The sequence below is a fragment of the Maniola jurtina genome, chromosome 21, assembly GCF_905333055.1.
Source record: "Maniola jurtina chromosome 21, ilManJurt1.1, whole genome shotgun sequence".
NCBI classification, from domain to species: Eukaryota; Metazoa; Arthropoda; class Insecta; order Lepidoptera; family Nymphalidae; genus Maniola; species Maniola jurtina.
The window spans coordinates 313,573-326,244 of NC_060049.1; the positions used below are offsets into that span (position 1 = coordinate 313,573).

General features: G+C 39.3%; 1 protein-coding gene across 5 annotated transcripts; it reads left to right on the top strand.

The window, feature by feature from the left end:
- Window positions 1-2,477: 2,477 nt before the first annotated feature.
- Window positions 2,478-8,337, top strand: LOC123876124 (chymotrypsin-like elastase family member 2A). 5 transcript variants are annotated; one of them, XM_045922271.1, is made up of 9 exons: window positions 2,478-2,640; window positions 2,837-3,131; window positions 3,715-3,888; window positions 4,530-4,737; window positions 5,042-5,151; window positions 5,789-5,956; window positions 6,711-6,867; window positions 7,342-7,382; window positions 7,653-8,337. In XM_045922271.1, the coding sequence occupies exons 2-9, from the start codon at window positions 2,871-2,873 to the stop codon at window positions 7,833-7,835; spliced, it is 1,302 nt and encodes a 433-aa protein (XP_045778227.1). In that variant the 5' UTR covers window positions 2,478-2,640; window positions 2,837-2,870; the 3' UTR covers window positions 7,836-8,337. The 5 variants fall into 5 exon arrangements, with proteins under 5 accessions (XP_045778227.1, XP_045778230.1, XP_045778226.1 ...); XM_045922274.1 differs by having other exon boundaries at window positions 2,478-2,627; XM_045922270.1 differs by having other exon boundaries at window positions 2,484-2,640; window positions 2,767-3,131.
- Window positions 8,338-12,672: the final 4,335 nt, after the last annotated feature.

Below are 12,672 nucleotides of genomic sequence, written 5' to 3' on the forward strand. Positions count from 1 at the left end.
GTAGAAAATAATTATCCTTTCATGCTATCATTCCTATTTCCTTTAACTGCGGAAGCTTAGTTGATAAACTATTAATGAAAAGTCGAAACTATGACTAGATTTAAATCTAGTTCAACTCATTGGATCGAAACAAAAAGTTAGCGATTCAAACATAGTTAGTTCCACAGCTCACAAACTATTAGCAAGTTATCGGAAGTCGGGAACAACGTTTCCGCATTATCCGATCAGCCACTCTGGCATCAAACTTTGACAGATCAATTCGATTTTCGCTATCCCTTATTTTTTTTCAGGTTTACCTCACCTCAAAAGGAAAAAAAACCGATCAAGGACGAATCGAAATCGTACACGAAGGGTTCCGTACCATGATACTTTTTGAATTTTTTTTAATTTGCATGTCGGCTTGAATTTTTCCTATTGTTGTTGTTATAGCGGCAATAAAAATATACGAAAAATTTCAACTCTCTGTGCATCGCGATTCATGAGAAACAGACCGTTGACAAACATACGTAATCAGTGGAGGTTTAGTAATAGGATCCCGTTGGATAAGGAACCCTAACAAGTAATTATGCAATACAAACGCAACACTAATTAGAAAAGATTCAAATCTTTCAAAACATCAGAGCATCTTGCAAATGCTGATTATTTTATTGATTGTGTAACTGGATCTTTGATGACATTGCTACTCATCAAACATGGCTGTCCTATTTAAATTCGTACCTACAGTATATAATCTGCAATCTGCAAGGATCTGGCAGCTGCATTATTATTATGCTAAGAAGATCACCATAATGCATTAAAATTTCAATGATTGCAATAGTTTTATTTCTTTTTTCCTCAAAACCGTATGTAATAAGGTGATAGACATCAATATATAATGTAAGTAGGTAGTTATTTAGTAAATAGATACCTAGTTAAAAGGTCGAAAGTGCATGCTTATCTAAGGCTTATCTACGTTCTGTGATTTATTCGTTGACGCGTACATACAATCATTTTCATTATAATAAAACTAGGTGATGCCCGCGATTTCGTTACCGGGGATATGTTTTTTGAAAATCCCGTAGGAACTCATTCATTTTCCGGGGTAAACGTAGCCTATGTGTTAATCCAGGGTATAATTTACCTCCATTTCACAGCCAAATCCGTGCAGTAGTTTTTGCGTGAAAGAGTAACAAACATCCATACATACAAACTTTCGCGTTTATAATATTAGTAGGATTATTAGGTATAATCTAATGTTACTTTCTTGAAACAAACTTTATATTAGCTCAGGAGCGGGTGGTGTTCAATTACACATTAAAGTAGTTGTGCGTAGAGTTACGTTGTTCTATAATATCTATTAGTTTTTTATTCAGATACTAGTTAGCCCTTGATTGCAATCTCACCTGGTGGTAAGTGATGATGCAGATAGGTGGAAGCGGGCTAACCTGGAAGGAATATGGCAGTTTTTATTAAACCACTCCTTTGGTGTCTACACGGCATCGTATCAGAAAGCGATTAAGCGTTGGCAGCACGACTTTGCTGGTAGGGTGGTAACTAGCCACGGCCAAAGCCTCCCACCAGACCAGACCAGAGAAATTACAAAATTTTAAGCTCCTGCTAGGAATCGAACCGCACGTCACCCGCGCTATACCGCACCGAGTTACCGCGGAGACTGTGCGGATGTGCGCGTCCCCACTCCGATTGCCATGTCGACCTGTCGCGTATTACTACAACCGTACAAGACGACATATCCGCATGGGATACTGTAAACATTACTGCCTGTTTTTTCAAGCTTAACAGCCGGGTTCATTCTTTGCAACTTCATTCGGTTATTAATTATTTATTCGGTTGTTTGAGAAGGCCAGCTCTTCGCTTATGACCTGTCCGACCGGTTCACAGATACGGTCATTTACAAACGAAGCGTTTTACAAGTTTTCATTTCTAAAGAACCGCTAGGATTTAGAATGCCCTTCCAGCATCAGTTTTTCTCCTCCAATTATAATAAGGGTACCTTCAAGACAAGAATAAATAGACATCTTTTAGGCAAGCGCGCTCCATTATCCAGAGTATCGACTCATTTGTAAGTAACTCACGTCGAACTCATTATTTTTGACTAATTTCTTAAACTGAACACTTTCAAGTAAAGATTGTTATATAAACCTATGGAGATTATACTGCCATTGGCGCTATTAGGATGCCATAAGCCTACTTTGTCGTATTAGTTTACAAATTGCGAAAAACCAAATTAAATTTGAATTTCGCGGGAAGACCCCGTTTAATGAACCTTGAATATTATACGTGTAAAGGACTAGTATTCCAAACTACTTAGTCTATTCATATGTATGAGAAATGATGACGTAAAGCGTTTAGTGCGTGCAGATGGAATGACGACATAGGAATGGAAATACTTCATCCCTGAATATGGTGGTCAAAAGATGAAAGAGAAGTTTTTGAGTACACTCATAGCCTTAATTCGGCGGTGCGTTTAATAAAAAGCCCAGTGTGCAAACATCCTTAGCTATTTCGCGTCATAGCTCATACAAAGACGTAATTACAAGACACCGGACGCTATCATCGTCTTGTATCATAATGATTTTGTTATTAAAACATATTATAAATTAATATAGTCTTCAAAAATGTTATAAACAGTGTAATATTAAGGTTACCTCAAAAATATATCTACAGTGCATTTTCTGTATTAAATCTATCAGTAATTTGTCGTGTTACTGAGCAACTTTGTTATTTGTTAAAACAAATTATGTATTTTTAACGATAACAGTGTTATAGGTTAGAGATAGATTGAATATCGAAAATGGACGCAAATCTTTATATTTGACTTTATATTTGTGTTGTTTAGCTTTGTGTCTAAAAAAGTGTTTTGGTAATGAACAATGAAGCAAGTGGTGTTAGTTTTGTGTTTTTTTCTGATGATTGTGGGGAATGACAGTGGGGTATGGATGCCAGTAGGTAGCCCCATAATCAGTGCGTATCCTTGTAAGAATACTAAGGACATACTGGTGTGGTTTGAGCCAGGGTTGCCTCCGAAGGATAACAATCACTACTATGTGTACATAAACAAGAACTTTCCCGCGGATAGTGTTACTAGAGTGTTCTTTGACGCTGAAGTTAATATCACGTTCACTGTCAGATCGGTAAGCGATATAAATAGTATAAGATCATGGACGTATAAATACTCTGTAGAATCTAAAAACCGGTCAAGTGCGAGTCGTAATTACACGAAGGGTTCCGTACCATCGTACAAGATTATATAGGTGCTTTTTAATTTTTCTTAATATACCTACATGGCGACCATTTTGATTTTTTTATAATGGCAATAAAAACACAATCTGTGAAAATTTTAACTCTACACGATCTGTGAAAATTGCAAGTCTCTACCTGTTACAGTTCATAAGATACAGACACAGACAGACAGACATCGGGTCAAGTTGCATCCTTCGGCTACTTACGGAACCCTAAAAAGGACAACCGTTGCCGCCATATTGTGATGGTTTGGCTGTCAATATGATCTTATTGGCATCAGGGTTGGCAAAAAAATATAAGTAGGTGCCTTTGTCTAGAAATAATAATTAATCTCGAATAACGCTATAAAAATAAATTTTTACCTAGACTCATTATTTGTGCTCCGCGACAACAAACATGAGGAAAACTACAATAAAATTACGAGTCGATTCACACTGACATATAAAATTGTCTATTCAAATAACAATGTTTTAGGACGAAAAGAAATTCCAAAGATTTTCTCTGACCGATGGCGACAGCTTCACGCTTCGCTTCTTCGTGCAGCACGCAGGCCTCGGCTTCGCCGTGAAGGGGACCATACCAGGCCTCACGCCCTACCTCACAGGCCTCACTATCAACGATGTGGAGTACTGCAATGAACCGGATGTGGTGAGTTTGTTGCGGCAGCTCCACGATTCTTCGTACAGCACGCAGGCCTAGGCTTTGCCGTGAAGGGGACCATACCAGGCCTCACCATAAAATAGATAGCTCCAACTGATAGCCATACATCGTCAAGTTTACTGGACGTCGCTTCAAGTCCGCTGCAAGCCTCAATAGGTCAACGGTTAAAAGACAGGACTGAAATCGATCAAGACAGGACCGATGTTGATGGTGCGAACCCCAGCCATTGCACTATTGTCGTACCTACTCCTAACACAAGCTTCACACTTGATTGGAGGAGGGAAAAAACTTGACAGGTAAACTTGCCTAGCGTTAGCTTCCTTATGAAGCTTGACTTACCAACCGATTTCTAGACTAATGGAATTTTGTATAAAGAACCAAAAGCTATCAACCGCTAAACCAGACAGATCTGTAGATATGGTGCAACATGCAGCATGCGATGTGCACTGCCCAGCCTCCCACTGTTAAACGTGCAGGAAAAGCCAGCCACCAAGCAAGCAATAGGCACCACCACCATGCAGCATCACACAAATCTCAAAACCACTCGTCTAAGGACGCTTTTGCTTCCTTGGACTTCCGCAAAGTAACGCCTGCTTCTATACAACATTTAATGGAGTTCATGTGGTCAGGGATTCCTCCACGAGTACGCAGCGGAAACCGGAAGCGCACCACAGAACTGCGGGCGCCGGAAGGTGGACCACACGGAGCTGATCGTCAACGGAGCGCCCACCAAGCCCGGCGACTGGCCGTGGCACGTCGCTCTCTACACCCTCAGGGATACCGTCTTCAAGTACATATGTGGCGGCACACTCGTTTCTAAGAACTTTGTGCTGACGGGTAAAGAATTTTTGAAGCTTTTTTAACAGATGTCTGGAATGAAAAACATACAGAATTAAGAACCTTTTCCTTTTGAACCAACTTCAAAAAAAGGAGGAGGTTCTCAGTTCAACTGGTTTTTTTTGTATGTTCGTTAAGCGATTATGGACCGATTGAGGTGCCAATAAGGTGCTAATGTGGAGGTCCAATATGAAGAGTAAACGGTTCGTGGGACTTTGGCGCCGGCTTGATATTGATTGTTACTCAGTAGAACGTTGACGATGGGTTGATACAAGGATATACTAATAAGTATCTTCTTTACCAGCTGCCCACTGCGCCACGTCGAGGGGAACTCCGTTCACGCCGGATGTGCTCAGCGTGGTGCTGGGGAAGTATAACCTGAAGGGTGGCGACAAGGAATCTGAAGAGAGGCAAGTATGTATCCCACTGAACCGTATGCAAATTAATCACTAACTTCTTTTTCTTTCTTCTCTCTGAGCTGGTTCCGCGCTTAAACGTTTCGGATTGTTGTGCGTGCATTGGCACTTTCCACCGAAGTCTTCACTCCAGCTCCACGTCCAAGCTCGCTCCAGAAGCCTAGTAGACCACCCAGGTTGCGTGAGGGCTTCGTCAACCTCATCGAGAGGATCTCAAATGGCGCTTGCGTTGTTCTGCCACGCCTTTGCTCTCCAGCAGCAGGCGCGTCGGTGTTTCATGTAGGCCCGGCACAGAGGACTGTCGGTGACACCTATAACGAAAACGTGTATATTTACTGTTATGAATCCGACCACTTTCTTTAGTTTACCCTATCACTATTCACTACCCATTTCGTTTACGAGCTAGACACCTGTGACACGCGGACAGATAGGCAGACAGACAGACAGCACAGTGTAATTAATAGGGCTCCGTTTTTACCCTAAAACGCAATTCCACGTGAACGGAGTCGCGGGCATAACCTTGTAATTAATATCTTCAAGAAGTTAGATCTGCGCATACAATTAATAATCTATTTTTTCTGATGGTATTTGGTATTTTTTCTGATGGTATCTGGCATTTATTTTTTGTTTTTCAGGTTCACAGAATAATAATTCACGAGCATTATCTGCACCGGAAGTTGTCCAACGACATCGCTCTGTTGAAGTTGAGGACTGAAGTCGCCTTCAACGACTACATCCAGCCAGCGTGCCTGTGGTACCGGCGCGCCACTGAGCTACTGAATACCAGTACTATCATGGGAACTGTAAGTCGAGGACTGAAGTCACCGGGAGGCGGGTGGATGTGGAAGGCGGAAGACCGTGTTTGGTGGCGCGCTCTTGAAAAGGCCTATGTCCAACAGTGGACGCATACAGGTTGATAGATTAGATTGGATAAGAAGTGAAGGAAATGTTGCTTGTGAAGAGAATCATCACTAACCGATAGACGTCCACAACTGGACATAGGTCTCTTGTGAAGATTTCCACACGCCACGGTTTTGCGCCGCCTGAATCTAGCGGCTCCCGTTCAACTCGTTTGATTGTCATCTGTCTACCTAGTTGAAAATAATAACTGCCGAGTTTCTAGCTAGTATCACTAAACCTAAACAAATATGTATGTTTTAAAAGATACTTGTAACTTTTACGTAATGAAGATTAATTATTATTTTTAAAAAAATATTGTGGTATTAAATTTGAAAAATTGGTCTGACTCTACCACTGATTTACAAAGAAGATTCTACTGAGAAGAGCCGGAAACTGAATGCTCAATAATCCACACTTCAAAACTAACATTATCATAAATATGAAAATCTGTCTGTCTGTCTGCTGCCTTTTCATTACCCATCTGTTGAACTGACTTTGACAAAATTTGTTACATAGATAGCTTGCATCTCAGGGACGAACATAGGCTACTTTTATCCCGGATAATGAAGGGGATCCTACGGGATTTAAGAAAATCTTAAACTCACGGACAAGTCGCTGGAACCATCTTTTAATGTACGTTATTTTCTCTTTTTTTAGATCGTAGGATGGGGCTTCAACATAAACGATACTCTGTCAGAGACTCTTCAGCAAGCCAGCATGCCGATGGTCTCAGAAAGCACTTGTATAAAGAGCAACCCGCTCTTCTACGGCAAGGCACTCAACGGCAAGAAGTTCTGTGCGGGCTATCATAATGGTAACAAAGATAACATAACGGTATCATATTATCGGAAAAAAACCGGTATCATACTATCGGAAAAATAACGGTAGGTATCGATGTTCTATAAAAAACTACAGCAAGCCACTTTGTTGGTGGTCTACGGCAAGGCACTTAACGGCGAGAAGTTATGTGCAGGCTATCATAACAGTAATAATAATAACGGTTTCATTATTATCGTTACAATCACGGTATCCAATTCACAGTATCGGCTCAAAGACTCTTCAGGAAACCACCATGCCGATGGTATATTAGTATACTTATGCAGTGTCAACCTATAGTTACGGTATGATATTGCATAACAGTAATATAATCGGTAACATAATAGTAACGATCACTTGCAAAAGCGCCTTCATCGACTATAATAGAAATTAACAACGGTACCTAATAATGTTTAAGTACCGATTTGTCATTGTTAAAGTTAACTTACAATAGATTTTTTAAAACTTACAGGCACGTCAGCATGCAATGGCGACAGTGGAGGTGCTTTCCAGGTAAGAATGTGTACACACTAGGCCGCAAAAAAGCATTCTTTAAAATACAACTTTTAAGTCCCAATCGAGATTAATATTTAAAATTACATAATAATGCATACAAATACCTACATTTTGTATTAAGTTGTTGCTCTTTAAACACCCAAACATAATATATTTACAGTCCGCTCAGTGAAAACCCAGTAACGGTAAACATATCGACTCACTTTATAACGTACCTACTCGTAGATACTTTTGGTACCGTGACTAATATTTTAAATTTTTTTTCAGGTGTTCATCCCAGATAAAGTGCAAACTCAGAAGGATAAGGTGTCGGGCAGTTGGCACGTGCGGGGGATCGTGTCCAATACAATAGCGCGCTTAGACGCGCCTATCTGTGACCCCACCCAGTACACCGTTCTCACAGACGTCGAGAAGTATAGGGACTGGATCGACAGCCACATGGAAGATTAGTATCACTAGTACAGAATACTCAATAGCCGCCTTTCTGCCACTAGTTACTAGTAGCACGTGAACCGTTGAGTCAAATCCACCAAATATGTTACACAGACCAGAATATAGATGTCGCTGTACGTTATTGCGTCGCAATACTGTTATCCATTCAAGCAAATATACTTATGTATTTATATTGATTCGAAATTACTGTATTCATCCCAGGGTTCGCAATAATCCTGTATACCTATTTAGCAAGAGTCTTATGTTTATTTGTAGATTTATCTATTTTGATTGATAGATACGTAGACGAACTGTGATGACTTATACTGGACACACTAATCAAATCCTTCAAACGTGTTGCAAAGATCAGAATATCGGTGGCGCTGTTTGTAACTACGTCGCGGTATTGTTAACCGTATAAGTGCATAAATAGCTATATCACAGGCTATATTTCAAATATCCGAAAGTGTCATTATTACTTGTAATCCTTGGATTCGCAATAAACTGGTCTTAGTATTTATTTTAGTTTTTTTTTTAATTTCAATTAGATATAAGTTTATTTTACAAATTACCTTATGTTAACTTATGAATATCTATGTTGTAAAATAATTTGTTAGATCTATCGCTAGCTTATGAAATATGAATAAAAATATCGACTTATTTTAGAGTAGCATTCGGATTTCATTTGCTAACTCGTTTACAGATATTTTGTGAACGAACTACAAAACTACAGACGTCAGTTAGTTTACAAAAAGAGAAATAAACCCTTTTTATTGAATAAAACTAGCGCGCCAACACTGAAAGTAAAAGGAAAAGGGTGTTATGTACAACACGAAAAGCCTTCGATATCGCCGTCCACGCGCGTTTTCCAATATTTACTTTCTGTCCCTAGTGTCTGGGAAAACTTGTTTATGTGTCAATATATCGGCATTTCGGTTTTGCCAGAGGATGGAATGTTTGCGGGGCCAAAAATTACTAGAAACCCTAACGTGCTCCCCGGCGCTGTTCATACAAACGTAGTTTGGTACTCATTAATTTTTAACCCACGACCCAAAAAGAGGGGTGTTATAAGTTTTACGTGTGTATATGTCTGTGGCATCGTAGCTCCTAAACGAATGAAACGATTTTAATTTAGTTTTTTTTTGTTTGAAAGGTGGCTTGATCGAGAGTGTTCTTAGCTATAATCCAAGAAAATCGGTTCAGCCGTTTGAAAGTTATAGCTCTTTTCTAGTTTTCTAATAGAGGTTTATGTGTCGGGGGTTTTTTAAATTTTAAGTTATTTTTATTGTTCTCATTTACATTGGACTCGAAGATTTACAGCTAAGTTATTGAGCTGGTGTAACTTTGAAACTAAGCACACATTTTTGCAATTATGTAGTTAATTTCTTAAATGTATTCAAATAATGACGGCCGATGGGGCAGACGTGTTCTGGAGTGGAGACCGCGTACCGGTAAGCGCAGTGTGGGACGACCTCCTGCCCGCTGGACCGATGACCTGAAGAAGGTGGCGGGGAGCGGGTGGATGAGGAAGGCGGAGGACCGTGTTTGGTGGCGCGCTCTTGGAAAGGACTATGTCCAGCAGTGGACGCATACAGGCTGATGGATGGATGGATGGATTCAAATAATATCAAACTGCAGACATCGTGGACCTCCTAATCGAATTCTAGGCGTGCACCCCACATTTCCTTGCTTTAACAGTGAAGGAAAACATCGTGAGGAAATCTGCATGTCAGAGAGTTCTCCATAATGTTCTCAAAGGTGTGTGAAATCTACCGTTCCGCACTTGACCAGCGTGGTAGACTACAGCCTTCACCCTTTTCATATACAGAGAAGACCCGTGCTTAGTACTGAGCCAGCGATGGATTTATGGGTGGCTAAAGTGCTGAGATCTTATAAGTATACTTGCCGATGCCCGCGACTTCTTCGCATCCGCGTTTTTCGAAATCCCGTGGGAACTCTTTGATTTTTCGGGATAAAAGTAGCCTATGTACTAATCCAGGATATTATCTATCTCCATTCCACAGCCAAATCCATCTAGTAGTTTTTTCGTGAAGGAGTAACAAACATACACACACACACACACACAAACTTACGCCTCTATAAGTCTATAAAATCAGTTTAAAAATAGTGTGAAAGCAAGATTTGTCTGCATTAAAATACTTATCAAAATGAATTCTAGCAAATTGTACTGATCAAAGAATTTTACAGAGATTTTATTTTTCAAGAAAAAATTTCAATCTGCATTTTATATGTAATCTAAAGAGCAATACTTCTATATTTTTCGCTGGAAGGGAATAATTTGTTAGCAGATGTCTCTTGAATGTCGGAATTTATATTGCTTCAAATAGAATTATTCCAAAATTACTTACTTTTTCCTTTGTTTTATTGAAATTGCTTAGGCTTCGTGGTTATTATTGTACATGTCTATAATACCTTAAGATTATCAGGGGGCACGGCAGTGCCCCCGCCAAGACGAGCCAAACGGCGGCCGGGGCGCTACGTACCTTTTTCTCGAAGTGTTTCGCCGTATTTTCGACCCGTCATAACTTCGGTCTGGATGACGCTAGAAAGCTGAAATTTTCAGTATAAGGTGTCCTCAGCAAATTTACTAAATATACTAAATATCAAATATCTAGCTTTTATGGTTACAGATTTATTGATACCTAAAATACGCCGATTTCGTCCCTCACTGATGATCATCAAAACCTCTACTCAAAACCTCTAAGGTACTTCCCGAAGTCCTAGAAGACTGAAATTTGGTATGTAGACTAGAAATTGACTACAAACTACAGGAAAATTAAGAAATTGGAAATGCCCCCCCTCTACGCCTCTTACGGGTGAAGCAAATCTGTAAAATCTGTCGCTAGAAAGCTGATATTTTCAGGATAAGATGTCCTGGGCAGATTTATTAAACGCATTGAGTATCAATTGTCTAGCTTTTATAGTTTCAGATTTATTGACAGTCAAAACTTCTAGTCTGTAATTCTAGGGTACTTCCCGAAGTCCTAGAAGACTGAAATTTGGTGTGTACACTAGAAATTGCATACAAACTACAGGAAAATTAAGAAATTTAAAAATTTCCCCCTCCACTCCCACGTATGGGGGAAGCAAATTATTTGTAAAGTCTATCGCTAGAATGCTGATATTTTCAGGATAATATGTCCTTGACAGACTTATCAAACGTGCCAAGTATCAATTGTCTACCTGTTATGGTTTCAGATTTATTGCCATTCAAAACCCCTCTAGTCAAAAGTTCTAAAATACTTCCCTAAGTCCTAGAAGACTGAAATTTGGTATGTAGGCTAGGGATTTCATTAAAACAACAGGAAAATAAACTTTTCCCAGTCTGTACATTTAAAAAATGTGTTTCCTGAAGTCCTAAAAGACTGAAATTTGATATATCTGCTTTAAAATTGAGTTGCAAGATTCCACCCAAACAAACATAGTTACATACATTGCAAGAATAAAAGCTTTTAAAAAAAAAGGTAACGATAGAGAGCGGGCCATGAAAATGATGTAGGTACCTACAAAAAATAGATCCAAAAAAAAAATCTAGGGCACCTGCCAAAAAGAAATGAAATCCCACCAAAAACATTTCATGTAAAATGTTGCCAAGACTCACAAGTTCATAATGCTTTCACTGTTAAAAAGTGATGAGATCTCTAGTAGAGCCAAGCCCCTAGCTGAGCTTAGAATTGCGCTGCCCATGGGACCTATCCCAAGTCCAAAGTATATAGCTCTTAAATGCTCTTGAGTATATCACATTTATAACAATAAAGAACAAATAACTCTACTTACAAGCTCTGATTTTACAAACCCTAAATCTTGATTAAAAAAGTACGGCTTGGCCGTTTAATGTTCGTGAAAGCATTACATGGCATAACATATTATATTAAGGTCATAAGGAATAGTTTGTTCGACAATTACTAATTTTTATTATACTTCATGATTGTCGCACAAGCTATTCCGGGCTTAAATGTCATATCAGATAAAAGTACCACGAACATTAAACGGCCAAGCCGTCCTTTTTTAACCAAGATTTAGGGTTTGTAAAATCAGAGCTTGTAAGTAGAGTTATTTGTTCTTTATTGTTATAAATGTGATATACTCAAGAGCATTTAAGAGCTATATACTTTGGACTTGGGATAGGTCCCATGGGCAGCGCAATTCTAAGCTCAGCTAGGGGCTTGGCTCTACTAGAGATCTCATCACTTTTTAACAGTGAAAGCATTATGAACTTGTGAGTCTTGGCAACATTTTACATGAAATGTTTTTGGTGGTTATATTATTTCCTCGGGTTTTCCCGATAAATTGAAAAGGTACCCGGCATCCCACGCGTGAAAATACGCACACGGAAGTGGTATCTATGTGAATTTCACAGCGATATAAATGTTCTACTTCTCATACTTTATCCACGGAGAGAAGTCAGTATAGGGCTCTCTCTGTTACGCAATCCCATACCAAACAAAGACAAAAAACTCAGTGCTAACCATTTTGAAACAACAACCAATCAACTTCATGAGGACATTATAGCTCATGCCCGCGACTTCGTTCGCGTGGGTATAGGTTTATTAAAAATCCCGTGGGGACTCATTGATTTTTCGGGATAAAAAGTAACCTATGTGTCAATCCAGGGAATAATCTATCTCTATTCCTTTCAGCCAAATCCGTCCAGAAGTTTTTGGGTGAAGAAGTAACAAACATACACACATACATACACACAGACCTCCTTTAAAATATTAGTGTGATGTGATGATGCCATCTATGCGCGAGTGAAATATTTTTCGTTATTTGCTTGAGAAAAATATTATCTCTAATAATATTAAATCCGATACTGTTGTTTAGTATTAATCAT

Bases quoted from the DNA above. Each gene is read 5' to 3' on its own strand.
- LOC123876124 (XM_045922271.1), top strand. From the start codon at position 2,871: ATGAAGCAAGTGGTGTTAGTTTTGTGTTTTTTTCTGATGATTGTGGGG. The intron at 3,132-3,714 runs GTAAGCGATATA...ACAATGTTTTAG, and splicing joins TCACGTTCACTGTCAGATCG to GACGAAAAGAAATTCCAAAG. The intron at 7,383-7,652 runs GTAAGAATGTGT...ATTTTTTTTCAG, and splicing joins ACAGTGGAGGTGCTTTCCAG to GTGTTCATCCCAGATAAAGT.